Source organism: Phocoena sinus, chromosome 21 (genome assembly GCF_008692025.1).
Source record: "Phocoena sinus isolate mPhoSin1 chromosome 21, mPhoSin1.pri, whole genome shotgun sequence".
Lineage (NCBI taxonomy): Eukaryota > Metazoa > Chordata > Mammalia > Artiodactyla > Phocoenidae > Phocoena > Phocoena sinus.
This window is the reverse complement of record NC_045783.1, coordinates 5,586,361-5,609,794: the sequence shown is the minus strand read 5'-3', so window position 1 is coordinate 5,609,794 and position 23,434 is coordinate 5,586,361. Positions and strand designations below refer to the sequence as shown.

The 23,434-nt window shown below is 43.2% G+C and overlaps 1 protein-coding gene across 2 annotated transcripts in view; it reads right to left on the bottom strand.

Annotated features, from left to right (window-relative positions):
- ASB5 (ankyrin repeat and SOCS box containing 5) overlaps positions 1 to 23,434 on the bottom strand; it is an 87,896-nt gene that overhangs the window by 50,830 nt on the left and 13,632 nt on the right. For both annotated transcript variants that reach the window (XM_032618233.1, XM_032618232.1), the window contains exon 2: positions 267 to 553. In XM_032618233.1, the coding sequence (XP_032474124.1) occupies positions 267 to 462 (196 nt within the window). In that variant the 5' untranslated portion in view covers positions 463 to 553. The remainder of the gene's footprint in view (positions 1 to 266; positions 554 to 23,434) is intronic.

The window sequence follows — 23,434 nt, the reverse complement described above, 5'->3', positions numbered from 1 at the left end:
AAATATTTATGAATAGGAAAATATTGATATATATTTAAAACTATGCTTCCGTGAGGCTATCCTGCAATGGTGCCTTGATTTCATTAACCCAGAAAAAGTAATTTTTTTTTTTATGGGGCCATGAAGGGAGTTAAATATTTCCCGCAACGAGAAGTTGGCAGAATATTCGCTCTGAAGCAGTCCCTAAGGGAAACATGGGATGTTTTCTTGGACTGTGCATGCAAGATAAAGTCAACGCGAAACACGAGCGCAGGCCGTGAACATACCTTGTCCTTGGGTTACTCCGTAAAATTCAGCCGCTATCCGGGCCGCCTCCTTGCGGTTGCCTTTCACTATGTAGAAGTGACTGAGGATGGCGAGGCTGATTTTCACAAAGAGCTTGAAACAGAACAGTGAGAGGATGGTGAAGTAGACGTTAGAGAGCTGCTGAGCAAAGGGCCGGCTTTCTTCGACCACCGACATCGCTGCACCAGCCCGGCTGCTGCCGCCCTTGGTCAGATCCAAGTCCCGAATGTGCCTGGCTCCGGTCCGGGATGCTCCTGGACAGCTGGTCCTGAGGAAGGAAAATAGCAGCTGGTAACGATGCCTCCAGCTCAAAATATTTATACCGTCCATAAAAGTGCTTCGCACACGCCTATTGGTCTGACACTATTCCGCGGGGGCAATGGCAACACGTGCCGCTTCCCGACACTCCTGACTTTCCCTGCTGGCTACAAAATGACATCCCGCCCCCCCTGCCCTGAAATTCAAAATCAGGTACTGAAATTTATATACAGATTGTTGTTTCCCTTTGGGGGGGGGGTCAGTGTCAGCGGCACTCTGAAGACTTTGCGTAAAAGGGGTTACTGGTGTTAATGTAAGTGCTATTCATAATATCAAGGAAAAATTAAGCCCATCAATTCAAACCTTGAAAATGGTCGTATTTGTAGGCCATGAGCTAAATTATCAAATAGTCCAAGACTTGATGATTTAATGATCACTCATCAAATTCGCCAAATTGTGGCTTCCACCGTTGTCAGGAAAAATAAAATGTGTAAGTGGATAGACTGGAAAGTCACAGGCTCATAACCTTAGTGTTTATTCATCCACTGAACACTTTTTTAAGCACCTACTATATGTCATGTATTTTGCTGGATGCTGGCAGACCAATCCCTGCCACAAGGATCTCAGAGTCTAGAGGAAGAAACAACCATAAAATAAATACAAGTGAGGACAGGGTAGCACAAAGAGGAAGGGCCTAATCCTGGTAGCGAAGAGTCCAGAAAGGCTTCCTGGAGGACATATAATATCCAGAGAATTTCAAGTAAATGTAAGTATTTCATCTTGACTCTCCCAAACCAAGCAAAACAATATATTTTTTAGCCCCATAATCTTTGTGAAACCCGATCTGATGTAGTTTAGAAATGAGGTGCAACTGTTTATAAGGGCATCCTTAGGCAAGCTATCTGTTTAGAAGAGAAATCAAGTAAGTTATTTAAGAACAATAATGTAGAGTGACAGTATTTTGGCATTTAAGCCAACAAGAATACGCCAAGATACAAAATGACATATTATACAGGGGGCTTGTTTATACATTTATATGACCAGGCTTGGGGCCTGTTAATTGTCGTACTGCTTCCCGATTCTTGCGAGAAGTTCCAGAATCACAAATAATAACAAAAACAAGAAAACAGAAGTGGCTTTTCTGGGAATAAAGGAGCATATCAGTGATTGGTCATAGTGGTCAGTGCTGCATGCTTTTCATGCCGTGTTTCTTGCACTGATTTATATGAAACGTCCCTAAGACAAAGGAGGTATTGCTGTAAAGTAAACGTGTCAGATAAAGCAGGTTTCTTCTTTCCCCAGTGACTGCGTGAATAAATTAGATAAAATAAAATATTAGAAAGCAGTCACTGCCCTCTTTCTGGAAATGCCCCTCGGTCTTGCTCTCACAGGCAGAGAACTAGACTAAGCAGCTATCCACTGGCTCCAGTGGGACACGGGTTCGTGCCCCGGTCCGGGAGGATCCTGCATGCCGTGGAGCGGCTGGGCCCGTGAGCCGTGGCCGCTGAGCCCGTGCGTCCGGAGCCTGTGCTCCGCGGCCAGAGGGGCCACAACAGTGGGAGGCCCGCGTACCACACACACACACACACACACACACACACACACAAAATGCACTGCAGAGTATAGAAGACAAAGTAACTAAATGTGAGATTGTGTTAGTGCAGTGACTGGAGGAGGTGACCCTCCAGTTAGTCTTTCCCCAGGCTTGGCGATGCATGAGTGGGCACCAGAGAGGCATGCCCCGTGGACAGCTGGACCATCACGATACTCTGAGTCACTGCACCCACATCCAGTTCAGCGCTTTAGAATCCGAAATAAAACCCACCTAAGTCATGCCTCAGTGTCTTCTAAGGTTTCACTCTTTCCTCTCTACCAGTAAGAGCTATTATAATTATCTCCACATCAGCTCATCAGGGGACTGGATTCTTTGGGGTGGAGGAACACTTTTATTTCAATAAGGCTGCTATCATTGGAGCAGTAAGTTTAACTCCTTATACTTTTACTAGTAGAAAAATACTGCTCTCCAATATTTAGGATTTTATGTCAAGATGTCACGCTTTATTTTAATGAGTTCCTTGATTTCCCACCTCTAGTTCTTTCGTTAGCACAAACTCTCCCTTGGCAACTTTTACCATCTCTAGTTCTAGTGTCACTAAATAAAAATTAAGGCTAAATAAAGTAACTCATAGTAAGTGAACTCATCAAATATAAACTAGATACTGTATTTTTCACATTATAGACCCTTCCACGCAACATCATAAGTTATTTTATTAATATTTAAAAGACACATGAAAAATATTGTGCACCTATTTTCCTGGCATTTGTGTTTTCTTAAAAAATAAAATATTGATTAGTAATTTAAGGGGTTTATTGAGATAAATCCTTTTATCATTTACCATGTTGAGAGGATGTGGTAGAGCGATTTGGTGATTAGCCAGTATATCCCAACTGATCTTGTTAGTTTTGATCAATCAATCAAACCAAAGTTGAGCTCAACAGTTTTGTTACTAGAATGGGCGATGTGAGAGGAGATAAAAACACAGGAAGAAATCATTTTTTTATATAAATTTATTTATTTATTTTTGGCTGCATTGGGTCTTTGTTGCTGCACGCAGGCTTTCTCTAGTTGCGGGGAGCGGGGGCTACTCTTCGTTGCAGTGTGCGGGCTTCTCATTACGGTGGCTTCTCTTGTTGCAGAGCATGGGCTCTAGGCGCGCCGGCTTCAGTAGTTGCAGTGTGTGGGCTCAGCAGTTGTGGCTCGCGGGCTCTAGAGCTCAGTAGTTGCGGTGCACGGGCTTCGTTGCTCCGTGGCATGTGGGATCTTCCAGGACCAGGGCTTAACCGGTGTCCCCTACATTGGCAGGTGGATTCTCAACCACTGCGCCACCAGGGAAACTCAGAAATCATTTATTGAGAGTTCACTATAAGCCACATGTTTTACATAAATCTTCTCATTTACTATCTTATTCTATCCTGGAGGGGTATTATTGTCATTTACATTTTAAAGATGAAGAAAGTGTAATTCAGGGAGTTAGTGACCTATAAGAGTATTTGAACACAGTTATGACTCTAAAATACGTGCTCAAGTTACTGCCCATATTTTCTATTTTTAAGCACTTACCGTCTGAACGAGCAAGTGCGATTTGTACATACAGAGTGAGACAGAGTCACAGAGACTTACACACACAGTGGAGAGGTCGGTCTAAGACTGCATTTAATCAGGTACCTAAATTAGCACCTAAATGAGTGGGGCAGCTATTCATGCTCTGATGATTACATGAGATGGAATCTTGTGTGTGCTTGACACCTGGGAACCAAGGAAAAGGGGAATGTTTGGTGACTGGGCTAATACTTCTCGATTATTCAAGGTTAAGAGTCGGTGAGCAGCTCCCATTAAAACAGCAGAGAGGAAGCCGATAGAAGGGCCAAAGAACAGGGCAGTCGAGAGTTAGTTCATTGAAAACAATGCTGAATGTTCAAAAGAGGGTCAAATAACTGAGTAAAAACAAAAAGAATGAGGATCATGGAAAGGACAGGAGGCGTTCGCTGGTGACCTTCAACTCAGTATCTCAACAGGATAATGGAGTAGGAATTAGGACTCCGGTGATCAGGGGTGATCCTCAGAGCAATGTCCAGAGAAAAAGGGCCCCTGGGGTTCCTCCCTTTGTCACCTTTCTGGGTATTGTCTCTGCTCCTCCCCACAGTACAGCTGTCAGAGGACAGTTCCTCTGTAAGGCGCCCCCTGCGTCCCCTAATCTTTCCCCTTTCTAGGTTCTTGATCAGCTTCCTTTAGCATCCCAGGTACTATGTGAATTGGCATTGTGTCTGTGTGTGTGTGGGCGCGCACGTACGCGCTTCAGAGACTTAATTTCATGTCATTCAGATGCTGAATATCATAATGACTTTCAAATGTGGCCAGATTAGTCTTCAAATTCTCATAGAAGAGAGAATTTCATTTCCAGAGATTATGGCGCTAAATTGTTTTGACCTAACTGCAGTTTTGACCCAAGCTGTTATACTAAAAATGTCAAGGGGATATCATAAAAATTGCCTGTTTCTAGTGCTTTCCAGTTGATAGATCTTAGCATAAAGATTTTTTTTTTAAGATGTTTATGTAGAGGAAATAGAGTGACCCCATTGAAATAACCATTTCCTTAAAAAAAAAAATGTGATCCCATATTCTCTGGTAGAAATCTAAAGGTTCTAAGTGACTTTTTATTGCTAATTTCCAAAAAATAAAATTACAGGGATACATTTCAAATAGCAAAGTTACTAATGTTCGGTACAATGGCAGTCATCTTCCCTGCTCCGGAACAGGGATTTTGAGGAGGGTTTGTGCACAGTGAATACAAACTGAGAAAAGTCATTTGCTCATAAATCTGAAATTCAATGGTGGCCGGGCTGATAAAATGAAAGAGAAAAAAATATGCAAGTTGCTATCGGTGGGATAATAGCTCACTGCTGTGCTTAAGACACCATTAAAAACATAGCTCTTGTTTTTTAATTTTATGAAATCTCATGAGGAAAAAAATAAAGGTCTGAGATGGTTAAAATACACGGGAGCTTTACATGTTTGTATACATAGGAATTTGAAGAAAAACAGAAATGTTTACACTTGAAGTTGAAATCCTTAAAGGGAATTAATAACTGAATTTAGCCTTATCTCCATTCTGTAGGTTCTGTTTAATTAGTTTATCTACACTTACCCAAAAGCTGTAATCATGGAAATAGACACTTCACAAAGTACGTTGTCAAAACTCCTGGCGTGGACTTAGGCACTGTGATGTAATGCCTCTGTCCTAAAAAAATAACGTACTCACAGCAGAACTATAGATACTGATGCCCCGGGTTCCTATTAGATATCTCTAATTATTGATGAAGGATAAATGCTCATAAAGATTATAATCATCATATTAATTATTTATGTTATTAGTTGGGGGAAGTTGGGACGAGAGATGTTCTATTCTGTTTGACTGTACTTTTGGGGGGTAAGTTCTTGCTTCTGGCCTCTAGCCATACTTCCAGAACAAAAGAGTAATTCCTGCTAGCATTAGAAGAATCCATAAGAAGAATAAAATACTATCCACAAAGTTGTGATTGACTTAGATTTCATCCAGGCTCTCTGGGGAAAAATTGCAGGCTTTCTCCAAAACTCAGAACAGCCTCTATCCTAAAAATTGAGTCACGTTAAATCGACCTATGCGGTCAGCCCTGAGTAGAGGTTCCTTTAGGTTAAAAAGATTCTAGTCATATATGGGGTCCAGAAAAACTTGGCTGAGAGCTGGCAGCTCTACATAGTTGAGGGTTTAAAAAATATATTCTAATTTAAAATTAATATATACTTATTAACACCTACTACATGCCAAGCACTCATTGTTCTAGATATTTCACCTGTTATAATGGAGGTTTTTGTTTGTTTGTTTATTTTCTGCAAACCCATCTTTTGTTTAGAGGATCATATCTCACCCAACCTCAGTCCGTGTTCCTGACCTCCTGGCTCCAGAAAAGGACAGTTGACCAAATTAGGCCAATGAAGATATTTCTGGAACTCCTGCTAGAGTTTTGGGAAAGATGCTTTTATTCAGCAGGGAAAGTTAAGACAACAAGATCTAACCCTAAAGATGCTAGGAGCTATGGGAAGGAAAGCATAGTCAGGATGTGGGGAGGTAGTGTCATGGCACCTTCATCTGAATACCTGGATCTAGCTGCACCTGAAGCAGCCAGACCTGATGGTAATACAGATTTGACAGTAAAATGAAATAATACATTCCTTTTAGTTGTTAATTAAACCCATGTGGATTGGGATTTCTCTCACATTTACAGGAAAAGTCCTGATATATTTATATTTTCTTGAGTCCTTATAAAGAAAATACACCATAGGCATCATTCATCCCTTCTGTACAAGGTGAGGAAGCAGAGACTTAATGACCAAGCAATCTGCTGAGATTCTGCCTCTTCAAGTGGAAGTGCTGGGACTCATGCCTGAGCTTCTGTCACCGCAGCTCTTCTCATGTTATCACTCACAGGTTAGAGCTGCAACATTCGTATTGTCTGGGGTACTCACTGTCTTCCCACCCTATCTCGGCCTGAGCTACAGTGCACGTTTGTGCCATATTTGGGTTATAAATAGTATTTAACTGAATACTCAAGTATATCATTGGGCTGAAGCTGACAGGCCCCGCCCAAATCGTTGGTGATTAAGAATTTGTTGTAACCTTCTCATTTTAACAAACCACCTATTTTCAAGACGATTTAAAGGGAAGACTTCCACTTTATGGCATCGTTTTGAAGATCCAGAGCGTGAGGCCGTCTGAGCAGTGAAATGATGTTACAATGATCTTTCAGGTACAACGTGGCGATCTCATCTGCCTTTTTATAGGTATACTTTTTTATAGGTATACTTTTATAGGTATACTTTTACAATTAATAGTTATCATTTCTTCAAAGAGCTAAAACATGTCAACTGCCCTGGGTTGTTGCCAACTGGCTAAGAAAACTGGGATCTACAAGTGCCCCTGTCTAGGATGCTAAGATTTCAGTGTCTTTGACACACGTGTACTGCCTGTATGCTCTCCTTTTAAATCTATTTTTTAAATCTCCAATTATAAGCCTTATTATGAAAGAATCTACCTCACATGTTGCCAGGTTTAAATGCAGTAATGCATAGCATTCATGGTGCATGATAGGAGCCCAGCAACTATTAGTTTTAATAAAGTAATAGTTTTAAAAAACTAATGATTCCTATTATTTTGTTATTTAAATTAGAATCCATTGCATAATAAACACTACAATTTTGCTGTGTGTTTGTCTAATTAAATGTCCAAATTCCAACAGTACTTTACTCTCTGCCAACTACAGACATGTACTCACATAAAAGAAATCTATTAAACTCCCTCTGGTGTTAGAAAATAGGCCCAATAGAAAAGGGAACCCTCTTGCACTGCTGGTGGTAATGGGAATTGGTACAGCCACTATGGAGAGCAGTATGGAGGTTCCTTAAAAAACTACAAATAGAACTACCATATGACCCAGCAATCCCACTACTGGGCATATACCCTGAGAAAACCATCATTCAAAAAGAGTCATGTACCAAAATGTTCATTGCAGCTCTATTTACAATAGCCAGGAGACGGTAACAACCTAAGTGTCCATCATCAGATGAATGGATAAAGAAGATGTGGCACATATATACAATGGAATATTACTCAGCCATAAAAAAGGAAGCAATGCCATTTACAGCTACATGTATGGACCTAGAGATTATCATACTAAGCAAAGTAAGTCAGAAAGAGAAAGACAAGTACCATATGATATCACTTATATATGGAATTTAAGAAAAAAAATGTCATGAAGAACCTAGGGGTAAGACAGGAATAAAGACACAGACCTACTAGAGAATGGACTTGATGATATGGGGAGGGGGAAGGGTAAGCTGTGACAAAGCGAGAGAGTGGCATGGACATATATACAGTACCAAACGTAAGGTAGATAGCTAGTGGGAAGCAGCCGTATAGCACAGGGAGATCAGCTCGGTGCTTTGTGACCACCTAGAGAGGTGGGATAGGGAGGGTGGGAGGGAGATGCAAGAGGGAAGAGATATGGGAACATATGTATATGTATAAGTGATTCACTTTGTTATAAAGCAGAAACTAACACACCATTGTAAAGCAATTATACTCCAATAAAGATGTAAAAAAAAAAAAGAAAGAAGAAAATAGGCCCGTTTCTGGAACTGGGATTCATAACCAATGTTCTATATAAAATAAATGATATATTTAATTTTTTTATTGAAGTATAGTTGATTTACAGTGTTGTGTTACTTTCTGGTGTACAGCAAAGCGATTCAGAGATATATATACTCTTTTTTCATATTCTTTTCCATTATGGTTCATTACAGGATATCGAATATAGTTCCCTGTGCTGTACAATAGGACCTTGTTCCTTATCTATCCTTATAGATACTAGTTTGCATCTGCTAACCCCAAACTCCCCATCCATCCCTCCCCGACGCTCCCTCCCCCTTGGTAAACACAAGTCTATTCTCTATATCTGTCAGTCTGTTTTTGTTGTACAAATAAGTTCATTTGTGTCATATTTTAGGTTCCACATATAAGTGATATCATATGGTACTTGTCTTTCTCTTTCTGACTTACTTTGCTTAGTATGATAATCTCTAGGTCCATACGTGTAGCTGTAAATGGCATTGCTTCCTTTTTTATGGCTGAGTAATATTCCTTTGTGTGTGTGTGTGTGTGTGTGTGTGTGTGTGTGTGTGTGTGTGTGTGTATACATCTTCTTAACTGATATATTTTGCTTCAAGATATGAAGGATAGCTATAACTTCCTAAGAAATTTGTTCATCACAAATATTTTGGAATATTTTATTCATTTTCTCAGGCCCAGGACAAAGATGCTCAACAGTCTTGGATACAGGGAAGAGAGCAGACACTCCAGGTCTTAGAAATAAACCTGATCTCACATTAGAATCCATGGTTCCTCGTTTAAGAAACTAAGGTTCTGGGGCTTCCCTGGTGGCGCAGTGGTTAAGAATCTGCCTGCCAATGCAGGGGACACGGGTTCGAGCCCTGGTCCGGGAAGATCCCACAAGCTGCGGAGCAACTACGCCCATGCGCCACAACTACTGAGCCTGCGCGCCACAACTACGGAAGCCCGTGTGCCTAGAGCCCGTGCTCCAGAGCAGGAGAGGCCACCGCAGTGTGAAGCCTGTGCTCCGCGACGAACAGTAGCCCCCGCTCGCCACAGCTGGAGGGGGCCCGTGCTCAGCAACAAAGACACAATGAAGCCAAAGATAAATGAATAAATAAATAAATAAATAGAAAGACAGAAAGAAACCAAGGTTCTGGAACTGTAAAACCTTATCTGAAGATGTGATCATTGCAACGGTAATAAGGCCATGGTAACAGCACAATATATTTTGTTATGTATTACAGCAACCCTAAACCAGCCCGTGAATTAAAGTTGTACAAGTAGGGGAATGCAGACAGTGGAAGCTGTATGGCCATCTGAAAGCCTGGGCATTTCCCCTGAGGAGCATCTGTCAGCTGGCATCACACATGTCCCCGGATAAACTGGGTGAGGCAGCACAAAGAGCTAGGGTGAGGTCTTTCAGAGACCCAGCTCTAGCTGTGAACTCTGTGAACCTGGGCAAGTTCCTTAAACCTCTGGCCTGTTTTCTTACCTATGAAACGGGATGATAGTGCTATCACAGACTTGTAAGAGTGTATGAGAATTTGGCCTGAATTTTGTTCGATTTCCTTTTAAATAAAGGCAACCCCTGAATTTGAGAGCCCCTGATTTTATCACTGTTTCTAAAATCATAACCAAGCTCACCCTCCAGTAATAAATTGCAGTTTCTGACTACTAAGTAACCACAACCTACGCCTCTGCTGAGCAGGTCGAGATAGGGCTCCCGGTTCACCACAATCTGCTGGGGCAGGTCCTGTGAGCTGGGAGACGCCGCACAGCAGGCAGACAAGGTCCTTGCTCTCACACTGTTAAATCAACATCAGCTGACTCAGCCCGGACGCGGAACAAATAAAACATCCAGTTTTTTACAGTAGATTTTCTTGAGATTGTGCAACTTTTTGTGCTCTTTTATCTGATGGCCCAGAATGTAAAAGGGGCAAAAAGTCAAGAGAAGCCTTCGTTTGACCACCAACCTCAACGTTGGTTCAGTGTGTTATATTCTCGCCTGTCTTTCTCACTTGATGCAGGAAACACTCTCAACCCTCAGTTTTTCCTTACAGTCACATTGTGGCTTGATTTTCTTCGAGGTAACTGCCTCTGAGTTTGGCCTGGTCCAGCTTTCTTGGGGAGCTCCCCGAACTGGCCTTAGTCTGTAATATCACCAAAGGCAGGAGTGGGCTTTTGAAATATTTTGCAGAAACAAAGATGAATATGTATGACGCTGAGGTCCACGAAACCAAGATAAGATTACCCTTGTGGATGGGTGGGGAAGGCAGACTCCACGAGACAACTGGGGGTCCTGGAGAGACTGGGGTGCCCTTCACCCCTTCACGTATTTGTCACGGGGATTTGGCAACTCATATGTGGAGAAAGCGAAAGATCAGTGTCTGAGTAAGTGAGGGAACATCAGTGAGGAGCTAATTGGGGTCAAATAAGTTTTTAAAGTGTATCTTTCCTCTCTCTCTGAGTTGGGATAAGTCCCTTCCGTTTCACAATCTGGCTGTTCAAACAAGCACATTTAATATTGACCCACTTTCTTTTGCACAATGGTTTCTTATAAAGAACATCTGCAGCATATTTAATGGGCCTAGTTATTCTCGGGTTATCGGAGGGTATGTTGTAGGTATTGCCTGCTCATATATGAACACTTCCGGAGAGGCAGCAACGCCTCTGGGGCCGTTGAATCCTGACCCTCTGAATTGCCATTTCTGGGACCGGCAGTAAGTCAGTTAAGCTTTCTGTGCCTCTGTGTTTTCATTCATAGAATGTGAATAGTAATAAGAACGACATCAACTGGTTGTCAGGACTATTAAATAAGCTACTATTTAACAGTATTTGGAACAATGTCTAACACATACTAAGTGCTTTACAAGAATCTGTTCAATAAATAAATTTTAAAATAACAAAAACTATGGCAACTGAAACAAACGGGTGAAGATGAGGTTGGAAGATGTAGCTTGGTATGTACCTTGGTGTAAGAATCTCCAGTAACAGAGATGCCCTAAATATAAATATGAACGCCCTTTCATTTTCCATGAGAAAAGATGAATCCTAAAAAAATGTTCCTAATGGATATATTCATATGAATCAACACTGGAAATAGTCCAAATGTCCATCAATAGGAAATGGATAACCAAATTGTGGTACATGTATAAAACATAATACAGTTGAACAAGAAACCGATTAAGCTACTGATGTGTGCAAAACATAGAAGAGTCTCAAAAACTTACGCTGAGCAAAAGAGTACAAATTATATTATTTCTTTTATAGGAAGTTCAAGATCAACAATATAAATATATGGCGATATGGATTAAAAGGATGATTTCTGGGGTTGGAGTTGAGGATTGACTGGAAAGGGGAATGAGGTATCTTTCCAGGAAGATGGGAGTATTATCTATCTTTCTTTATTTGGGTGCTGGTAACATGGAATAGATATTTTAAAAAAATCTTCTCAAGTGTATATTTCAGATCTGTGCATTTTACTCTAAGTGAATTACATGCAATCAAATAAAAACTGACAAAGTAAATAAATGCTGGCTTCTGGTAATGGCAGGCTAGTTAATTCAGAGCAGACATCCCAGTGGAGACAACAAACATTGCTGGATGAAATATTAAGACCCTGATCCTAGTAATATCAACAAACTCTGAAGAAAGTGAGAAGTAATTGGACCAAGAATTTAGGACAAGAGGAAAATCCAGAGGGGGGAGCAAGGGGTTTGGGGCCACATTTGCCCTAGGGACAGGAAGAGATGGCAGAGAGGTTAACCAATCCTCCTAACAGTCTCTGGAGGAAAGGACAAATAAAAGTTGAAGTACAAGGGCTGCCCAAATTGAGGACCATGGTACAGGGCTCACACTTAGAGCTGATATCCAAAAGCCATAAAATATAGAAGTAAGGATGAACCAGAAGTAAGCCAGCTGCTTTCAAGGACTACAATCTACATGGTCTAGAAAATTTCTACCCTGCAGATTGGATTAAGGTGACTCAAGATTGCTAGTACTCATAGGCACCTGTCAGAAAGAAACAACAAAAAGCATGCTCTCTGGAAGAAGACAATATCACAGGCCTTAAATTATTTCTATACATCTTTTTAAAAACATATCTAGCACTCATTGAAAAATAAGGAAACACACAAAAAGGTGTATCGATATGAATCAGAACCAGCACAAAGAACAACAGAAAGAGACCCATAAATATTCGGGATAGTGAAGTTTCCAGAAATCTAACATGTATCAAGTATTTTACTAAGCTTATAGAGACAGATGCCAAACAACATCTCAGCAGGAATGGGGTCTTTAATTTTTTTTTTTTTTTTTTTTGCGGTACGCGGGCTCTCACTGTTGTGGCCTCTCCCGTTGCGGAGCACAGGCTCCGGACGCGCAGCCTCAGCGGCCATGGCTCACGGGCCCAGCCGCTCTGCAGCATGTGGGATCTTCCCGGACTGGGGCACGAACCCGTGTCCCCTGCATCGGCAGGCGGACTTTCAACCACTGCGCCACCAGGGGAGCCCAGGAATGGGGTCTTTAAAAAGGACATCGCAGATTTGAAAGCAAAAAATTAAAGAAAACAGATATCTGCGAACTGTAAGACTCGCTGTCAGCAATGGACGTGTACACCAGCAGGTCAGCTTTAACTAAAAGAAAGTTAGTGCATCTGAAGATGAGTCAGAAGAAACCCGCCAAGATGAAAGAGACAGAAGAAAGAACAAGAGGGAGAGAAGATGCAAGTAGAAAATCTAACATATGTTTAATCAAGGTCTTGGAAAAAGAGAATGGTCCAAAGCAAAATTTGGAAAGATAATGGCTGAGAATTTTCCAACACAAATGGAAGGTATCAGTCCACAAATTCAAGAACCCAATGACTCCCAAGTAGGCTAATTAAAAAAAAAAAAATCCCCCCTGTCAAGAACGTGAAGGATCTGAGATTTTACCCTACTTAAAATGTAATAAGTTACCTGCCATAGATTCATGGCTGCTGACAGAACACACCAGCCTCCTGGGTCAAAGGCTATTTCAAGTCAAAGGACTCCATGATTCAAGGTACAGAAAGGTAGCAAGAGGAGTTTGCATCAATTCCTCCAGCCTCTCACGTCCCTCAGGGTCCCAGGAATATCCTGCACATGTGGTTTGTGTCACAGCTGAGAACTCCAAGATTTAGGAACCCAGATCTTTCTTAATGGGCGGTAAGCTTGCCTCAACTTCGCCCTGGAGGGAGACCATTATCTTTATTATACTGTGTAATACACAAACCTGCCCTCTGCTCCAGAGAAAGACACTGATCTCTAGCTCCCAAAGAATGTTATACAAACGTCCTCGAAAAGATAGTCTAGGGAAACGGCAGCAAGTACCTCTGCTTACGGAAGAGCACAGACACACAGACCCATGGAGAATTGTGTGCCAGCAAATTTTCCCATCATTTCTGGTTTCTGGCTAATTTTCCCATGAGTCCGTCACAGTGTCAGCCACTGTGACTAATCTGATCAACAGAGGCTGGGACCAAACCCCTCCAGTGTGTCTCATACAGCATGTAATTAAGGCTCCAAACAGCGGGATGAGGAAAACCTTGCAGTATTGATGTCAACCATACCCCCGCAGAGTCCTGGACCCCACCAGCTGAACTAGTCCCCTAAACCATCCATGCCTGCTTTCCAGCACCGAGTTTGTTTAACTGATCAATTCAGCTAAAGTTAGGAACAAATTTCGAACCATCTTCTCTAAATGTAAGACTCCACTGTAAGGATAATTATCCTCAGAGTATGCATAAATAATGAGTCACTTGTCTCTCTGGGGAGCGACTCTGGGTAATCAAGGGCAGCCTCATTTTGGAGAGATCTATGCAGTCCTCTGAGAGCTACATGAGCTACTGGTGGTGTTTTCTAAATCACTTCTTAGGTGCAAGGCACTTTGGTTTCAGGATGGAGGCAAGGTAATGCCTGGTTTCCACACAGATGGACAATTCCAAGGATGCTCATGGTGTCCCTGTACAGAAAGTATCATTTACAATTGTTGGGCCACCCCGAGTGATTCCTCCATTATTTAGGGGGAGAGGGACTTGGGTTGGTGGTATCTCTAACATAGCCTCCCAATGGCTGGTCAATCTTGCGGTTCCCAGTTTAGTTTGATAATTGAATCTAGCCTTATTTTTAAAGAGACCGAGAGCAGTCGGTAAAGCTGGTCCAGTCTGGTCCCCGCTACAGCTGCTAGCATTCACCCACCCTCAGGAAAATCTGAGTGATGGCTACGGGTGCAGAAGTGCAGAAAACACTCGGAGATATTGACAGGGAGATGCGGGAGCTGAGGTCACCCCTGCTCTTTCTAAGAGACTTCTCAACATGGTTAAAGGGGGTGAGGTGGTTAGAACCACTTGTCTGGAGATGCCAGGTTGTTATTCACTAAGCTGAAGGAGCCCTAAATGTTTGGGAAAACTGCAACAGCCCATTTTTCTTTGGAGGAAGGCTCTCGGGGCAAATCTGAAGGGCAAAGATCATTGATGTCCCTCCCTTCCTGCACCTCCCAGGTCTAAGGTGTCCCCTCTTCATGTGCCCAGGGTATAGGCCCCCTCCACTGACCCAAAATGGTCTTCCTCCATTCCAAGAGCTGTAACTTCACCTTTTTCCTGATTACCCTTTACTGACACTCAGAACTTTTGTCCAGAAGGGTCAGAGGCAATAAGGACAAGGGGATTTTTGTAAGGCACAGAGACCCCTGCATCTGAGCGTAGCCTATGTAGCCCGTTGTAGTGGGAGATGGCAAGCAGTGTCCACAAACAGACACCCCTGTCCTGAGGATCTAGGACCAGGCAACTCCAAAGGAATATATCCAGGTGGCTCAACTAGAAATCACTTTGGATCCCTATGGGCCCCTTTTGTCGGGGCTGTCACCGGGAGGGTATACTATCCAGGCTGGGTCACCACTGGGGGAAAGAAAGATGCATTATGCCTAGGAATGGGCAGGGCAGAATCCTGAACTTTCAAAATGAATCCGTGTAACTCCCCACTCCTTTCATTCTGATCATGACCAGGAAGCAGATGAGGGGAGATGCTCCTTTTCCGGAGAGAGCCACAGTCAGAGTCTGGTCTGCCTCCTCAAAGTGTGTGGACCCAGGAGGAAACGAGGAAGGTAAAGTCAGAAATTCTTTTTTAGTTTATTTTTAAGGAAGCCGTTCCAATGATCAAGTGTCCGATGCCTGTGGATGGCAGGGAGCTTGGAAGGTTCATCCAACACCCTGACTGTCCATCTGATGCTGAGTAGTTTTTGTGATAAAGACACACCACTGAGGGACTGAAAATGGTCCAGAAAGCTGAGTACATGACGCAGATTACTTTCAAGAGCCCCATGCTTAGCTGATAGGACTGGAAACACAGAAAATATCACAAACAGAAAAAAGTTAACAGTGGTGAGGCACCACCAATAGGTCCAGGAGAGGGTCAAGTTCCAATGTAGTCACTCTGCCAGGAGTGGGGGGCGGGTGGCGTGCCCCAGGCCACGCAGCCCCTTCACTTGGAGACAAATGACAGGGGTCGCGTCTCATGCAGTGTTGGCCTCTGCACCAAAACCAGACTCTTTCCCTTTGGCCCAGTCTCTTATGATGGATGTGTCGCCATGTTCAGTGCCATGATGGATCCAGGCAGCAATGTTTGCAAACTGGGTGGTGCAGGCTCAGTCAGCAGCTTGGCTTGGTCTCATCAGGATGGGCCCTTACCACGGGCGCCGACACGAGGGAGCCAAGTGGTTCGTGCAGTAGCACTGTTTGCTACCATCATCTGTGGCCTCCGAGAGGCGTGTCTTCAATTTGCGAGCTTGCGGTTTTCCAAGTTGAGACCGAACAGCTAGGCCACTGGCAACAGCCCAAGAATCAACAAAAATCTAACGAATGGGGCTCATCAAGGGGAATGCTGGCTGGAACTGTGAGAATGGAATCGAATTCCACCCACCAAGTGGAGAGACCACATCCAATTTGCAGGCCTGCATTGCGGGCACTGAGGCTGGACAGCTCCTGCAGCCCAAGGACACCATCTGGTTTCAGCTTGACCAAACCGGCAGTGAACCAGACCCAGGGTTTCAGTTCATTATGAAAACAAACAGCAGCTGTGCACATGCACGCCTCACACAGACACACTGCTGAGAAAATGATTCCCTATACCCCCCAAAAACTACTGTACACTTTCATTTAGATAAAGTTCACACAAAGGCAGATTTGAACCATTGTTTTTAGGGACACATACTTAGGTGGCAAAAGTACAATGAAGAACAGCTAGGCAGTGTTTTACCAGGTTAGTAGTTATCTTTGAGGGGCAGGAGGTGTGACAAGGGAAGTGCACATGGCAGGGGGCAACATCCTATTTCTTGAACCTGAGTTACCGCTTTATACTTGGTTACGATATACATTTGTTTTGTGCATTTTTCAATGTTGTTGAATTTCACAAATTTTAACAAGGGAGTATGTCCCTTAGCATGTTAATGGGTAAAGGAGCTGGAATCTAAATTCAAAATCATTTGCTCTTCTGGGTTACCAGTTCAAAGTAAAAAAAAAAAAAATCTCAAGCTAAAATAAGATCCAAACGTGATTCTACTAATTTCTTATTCTGCTCAGTCCAAGGAGTTCTCAGGAACTGGGTAGAGGTGGAGTGTTCCTACAACCTCTGCAGCCTAGATTCTCACTTGAATGACTGTCAGGGCATCAGAAGTCCTACCAGCTCAATGCCAGGTCCTGGATATTCCTCACTTATCGGAAAGTTCAAAGAGATACCAGGTCATAAAGGACTGTCAACAGCCCGAGCCCCATCCCAAATGCAGAAAATAAACCAATTCCCAGGTCCTGGCAGTTATCCCAGGAAAAATTACGTTCCTAGAACCCAGTATTAATATTGCCAAAACCATGGCAGAAACTCAATAGTATCTGAGCGTACGAGAGTAGAGAAGAAAAAAAAAAAAAAGAAAAATCTGGGTTTTACCTTCACCAGATTGCCTATCAAAGGATGTGAACTGTACAACATCTATGCCGTGAACTTAAAGAGAAGACATTTGTCAGCAAGAGCTGAAATCGTGTACTATGGAATTTTGATGTCTGGAAGGAAAAGCCCACCCATATACACTCTTCTTTCTTAGAGTGACATTTGTGACACTGAAATCTTTTTGCAGAGATTCAGAGTTTGCACTGCAGATGGTTCCAGTCGCAGGATCTTGTTTGGGGTACTTTTCTGTCCACCCAGTGAAACATCATCCTTTCCATTTCCCCTCGAGCCTCACACGTGGGCACTCTGGGCTCTGTGTGTGAGCCCCCCAGGGGGGCTGGTCCCAACAGTTTCTTGTGAGCAGACACTCTTAGTCTTGTGCCACAGAGGCTGCTGCCACTGTCTTTTCTTGTGGAATTGCTTAGGTTTAAGAGACTTGTATCTCAGAGAAAGTGTCCAGCAAGTTCTCACATTTGTTCCAACTGGAAAATCACCCTCAACAAACTGCTGAACTGAAAGCTACTTTGGGGATTTTTAATGCCTGTTTCCTGAGAGGCCTGGGGAGGCCTTTATGAATTTCTCCAGGTGCTTTCTTTGCTCCACTGTGAATTCTAGAATCCCAAGCGTGTTTCTTCAGTCTGGGGGCACAGGTTTGATCAGCGGCTTGGTTCTAGTCTTCATGCTACTCTGTCCCTTTGAAGTTTACCTATTGCATCTTTGAGTATTTTTATATTTAATCCCATGGATAAGCCACATGAATTCAAGGTCATTGTCCCTTGGACCAGCTCGCACCTAAATGTAGATCGGGGCATCTCAATTTTTTTTTTTTTTTTTGCGGTACGCGGGCCTCTCACCGTTGTGGCCTCTCCCGTTGCGGAGCACAGGCTCCGGACGCGCAGGCTCAGCGGCCATGGCTCACGGGCCCCGCGGTTCCGCGGCACGTGGGATCTTCCCGGACCAGGGCACGAACCCGTGACCCCCGCATCGGCAGGCGGACTCTCAACCACTGTGCCACCACGGAAGCCCGGGGGCATCTCAATTTTAATTCTAAAACGTTTCTAGTGTTTTGTGGGAACACAGCAATCAGCTATCCCACCTTCTGAAAGCAGCAGATACCTTCTGTCTTCTAGTACCTAAAAGGTCTCTTTCCAGAAAGACCTGTTTCTCTATAATGATGGCTCCTTCCGGCTCATGTCGCACTATCATCGCTGAGGTCGCACACTCTGCAAATGTTTGCCGGGTGTACCTCGGGGGCAAGCTGTAGTGACCTGTACCCCGAGACTGCACCTGTGCTGATGTCCTTGTGCCTTTGTTTCAGAAAGACGCTGACCGGGCGCTGTTTGCTCAGAGCCTCCCCTACTTGCAGTTCTACCTTTATTAGGAGAAGCCCCTCACCCGTGGGCAGAATAGAGAGGTCACAGCTGCACACCCACAGCGGGGGCCACATCCACACGGCCAGAGTAACTTAGGTCGGAGCAGTGAGAAGCTGAGTGCACCACTGTGGGCGGCTGACCAGTCTAAGAAAAGCTCCTGCAGGCCACCCAGCATGGCTGCTTTAAGTCTTTTGTGGACCCTAGGCACTATGCCTCCAGGGACCACGGCTCTGAAATTTAAAAAAATTATTACAAATTTATCAAAAATTATGCTTTATGACTGCATTGGTATAAAGACAAATCCAAACTGGATTATATCTCTTTCTTTTCTTCAGATTTTAAGAGAAATGAAAACACTTTCAGGGGCCCCTGAAAGTATCGTGGCTTTAGGCGCCATGCTTACTGTGTCTACAGGGTGAGCTGTCCCTGACATCAGGCCAACATGCCCTGCCCCACAGGAAGTCCAAGCCCCAAGCCCAGGCTCTGACAACTCCGTGTTGGGTTTTGTTCCTTTTCACTTATTTCTCAGGGACCCCGGCCAATGTAACAAAATGACGAAGGCTTGAGGGCGTCCAGTAAATAACACCTTTTATCCCTCCCCAAGGAACAAGACAAATAGTTAGGAAGATGGGGGGCAATGTATCACCTTTATTACCAAGGGAGGCTAGGTTGAAAGATACCATCCATTTGCTCTAGGAATTAGGAACATTTATCCACCCAACTGCTGGCAATCCTGGATGGAATTAGACCGCTCTGCAAGGCAGGGAAGAGTGTGCCCCTGACGGGGCAGCAGAGATGCCTCCTCCTGGTAAGAAGCTAGCTCCCAAGAGGTAGAACATGGAATGCTGGGGAGCATGCCCAGATTTTTCTCCCTACACTTAGCAATCGGAATAGTCTCTCAGTGCAGGGGAGGGAAAGGGGGGAGAGAGATCACCTGAGTGTCTATACCTAGGAAAAGGCATAAGGAGTTCAGAAGAAGTATTCCCCTCCAAAGGGTCCCTGTTAAACTTTAAGCATGTTTAGAATCTCTCAAAGGATTGGAACAATAGGCGAGGAATTACACTCAAAGTTATTTTGACTTTTTAAGCGTAACCCGCAGGCAGAAGAACGAGGGAATGAAGGTAAAGCTCTATGTCACTCACTCAATAAATCAATAATATTTATTAAAATGGTTACGCCTAAGTCCTTTGAAATAAAGGCCGTTCAAAATACCTGAAGCATTTATTTTTCAATACACGTAATAGAGGAATAGGCGTTGATTCTTGGAGTTTAACAAACAATCGCAATATTCATAAAAAGTAGGAAAGTGATTCCTTGCACTTGAGTTTCTGTTGCTAGGTTGAGTAGCACTAAAAGTAAACAAACAAACAAGGCAGAGAAAAGAAAAGTCTTTGATAAAATTACCCTTTTATGATTATAGAAAGATCCTGGTCTAACTCCATCAAATCTCTGTGATATTCATTGTTCAATAAAAATATATTCACTGAGGGCCTCTACATGTTAACTGGGCAGATGGTGGTAAACAAGACAGTCTCTGTCCGTATGGAGCCTGCATTCTTCTCTTAAAACAAAACAGGTTCCTGGGCTTGAACATTAAAGAGAAATTACACCCTGATCCATAGGTTTCCCAAGGACAAAAAAAACCCCAATAAATATTATTTGAAGGAAGTTGGGAAGATAAAAAGTAGCCTTTGAATTCTTGGGACGACTGTGACTGGTAAAAATGATACTTGTTGGTCAGTTATGAGTCATAAATATAATTATCAATTGCTGATCCATTTTTCTCTTTCACTTCTGCATGCAGATATAAAAATACATCATCATAAATCACCAGCACAGAATAACCATAATTAGGTCACAGTCAACAGGGGGCAGCTTTATTCAACAGCAGTTTAATTGGAATAAATAGCCTACAGTATCCCCTTTTGGAAACTTTTAAATATATGGAGTCTTGAGGCTTTTTGCTACCTCAGTTTTATTTCACGATAATCCACTTTATCAATTATGTCCGGCTAGGTCAAAATGCATTCAAGCCTTAGTGGAGTGTAGCTTTGTTTCATCAATAAACTCCTGGCGAAGTTTCCTAATCAGTCCAGGATTCTGGTTTCCCAGGACCTGACGGAGGGCCGCTGTGCCTGAAGCCGGGCATGAGATGGTGCTGACACAGGGGGCGCGACCGCTGTTATAGGGCCACGGATAGCGGCCGATGTCATGTGTCACCCAGATTCCCCTTCAGGATGGAAGCGTTTCTTCTCCCAGCTGCTGGCGGTGCCGCCCGCTGACCGCCGTTGGCTGTCAGTCCTCTGGGGAATTGCCCATGATGCTCTCTACAAACCGGCCTGCATGCTGGGCTCTGTCTTGGAGACTTCCTCTTGAAGGAGCAAACTGCAACGTGGCAACAAGTCCATGGGATTTTATTCCAAATTAAATGGAAGGTGATTGAAAGGCTTTACTAAAAGCAAGGAAGGGTGGTTTTAGCTGGTGTGTGCTGAATTCGAGAGAGTAGCAATAGAACCAGAGGGTGGGTGAGGAAGCTGTTACAGCAGTCCAGGTGAGGCGGTGGCTGGAACTAGGGTAATGAAGTAAAAACTGAGAAAAGTGGATAAACGTAAGATACATTTTGACAGAACCTGGTGGTTAACTGGATAGTGCAAGAAAGGCGGGCATCAAAGAATAACATCAAAGTGACCCCACGACACAATTTTGGATGTGCAGTGGCAGAAGATTCAGGGCACCAGAACTCGACAGTGCTTTGTGAAGCTTGGATACAACTGCGTAAAATGAAGTCCTGAGAAAAGACTCCAGTGCTAAACATCTTGTGAGGTAATATTTGGGCTTCATTTTAGAAAACTGTCCCCAAAGAAGTATGTAATCAGTATAAATTTTACAACATGGCCACAGATGACTATGATTTCCATATTCTAGTACTATATATTACATGCTGTTTGCCTAATAAATTATTGGCAATTGGTTGCTACCTGGCACTTTGTAACTCAGCTGAGCATAAATACTGTAAACTGAATGACAAAACAGTAAGAAAACGTGGTTCATTATGAGGTAGCCGCATAGGCTCGGAAGTCCATAATGGCTTGAAATTCCAGAAGACAGGCTTGTAATGATAAGTCAAATGCCACTAAATGTCATTTTTAAATAGGTATTTGTTTAGTTTCGTGGCAAATTATGCTCATTCGGGGATGGAGGTTGTCTTTGCCAAGCATTTATTTAACACAGGTTCACTGCGGGGATTATAATAATTTCACAAGCCAGTAGCATACAGGATAATGTCTCTTCATAAACCAATAAAGAAATAACATACCCCCAACCAACGGTAGATAAATTATGCTATTGTTCCAGGCAAGGGGACTTGTACCTGTCTATGAATTGGCTCTCAGGGGAGACAGGTTGACCAACCAGAGCTGACGGCCAGCAGCCAGCACAGAAGTGAAAAGTCCCCTGTTGCTAGAGCTTGTAGCTCCGAATGACGGTAGTGGTGTCAGCGGGCAAGAAGACCTCCCCTCCCGGGGCCACTCCTGGTAGAAGAGTTGCCTTCACCTTGGCAGGAGCTAATGCCCCAAGGTCTTTGGAGAGCTGTTTAGATGAGCAAACGGCAGCCTTGCCCAGACTGAACACTGTCGGGCAGCCCTCACTCACTCCTGAGTATTTATAACCTAGATGTCCCCTTGTCACAGCTGCTTCTTCACCCATCCTTAATTTTTAATTAAACTTTTTTGGAATATAGTTGATTTACAATGTTGCGTTACTTCCTGCTGTACAGCAAAGTGAATCAGTTATACATACATATATATCCACTCTTTCTTAGATTCTTTCCCCATATAGGTCATTACAGAGTACTGAGTGCAGTTCCCTGTGCTATACAGTACGTTCTTATTAGTTATCTATTTTATATATAGTAGCATGTATATGTCAATTCCAAACTCCCAGTTTACCACTCCCCCCCCATAACCGTATGTTTGTTTTCTACATCTGTGACTCTACTTCTGTTTTGTAAATAAGTTCCTTTGTACCATTTTTTTAGAGTCCACATATAAGCGATATCCTATGCTATTTGCCTTTCTCTGACTTACTTCACTCAATATAACAATCTCGAGGTCCATCCACAAGTCCACAGCACTGTCCCTCAGCTGCTGAGCTACTGAGTGGTCACTGGCAACCACAGATGTGGATGATGACGTCCTGACAGGCGATCTCACTTTTACATCAAAACACTAACTTCATTCTTGAAAACCACTTCACTCGTAAAAACAACTTCATTTTGTCATTAACAAGTAGATTTGAAATCATATCAAATCACTGCAAAACAGCATTGCACAAGGTCAGCCTTTACGTAATGACTGGACTAAAAGAAAGTAGAAATTAAACAGCACAGAAGGGTCCTGGGAGCAGCTGCCTTATCTGACCTCAGACCTTCTACCATGATCTAGAAGGAACTGCTGCCACCAATGACCACCCAAACTACACTGTCTGCTGTGATTCTACAGGCTGCTTCACTCACCCCCAAAGTCAGACACCCGTGTCTGCAAACATGGATGTCAGTCCTCATTGCCTCCGATTCATCTAGGAGTCATCAAAAAAATTACCAAAGAATTGCGGATGCTTGACTTAGAATGTTCCTTATGAATAGTGATTATTTGAGAATCTGCACGAATATCTTCAGGAATGGATCAGCTGTTAGCCTGCTTTTTGCCAAAGTCAGAAAAAGCCTGTCTCTCAGTGGAACTATAATTGATTATTTGAGTTCACTGGAGAGGGTTGCCGCTTGAGAGATTTATTTATAGTGTCTCAGATCTAAACATTGGACTGAGGGTCTAATGAAATGCTTCTTTTATAATTCCACAGG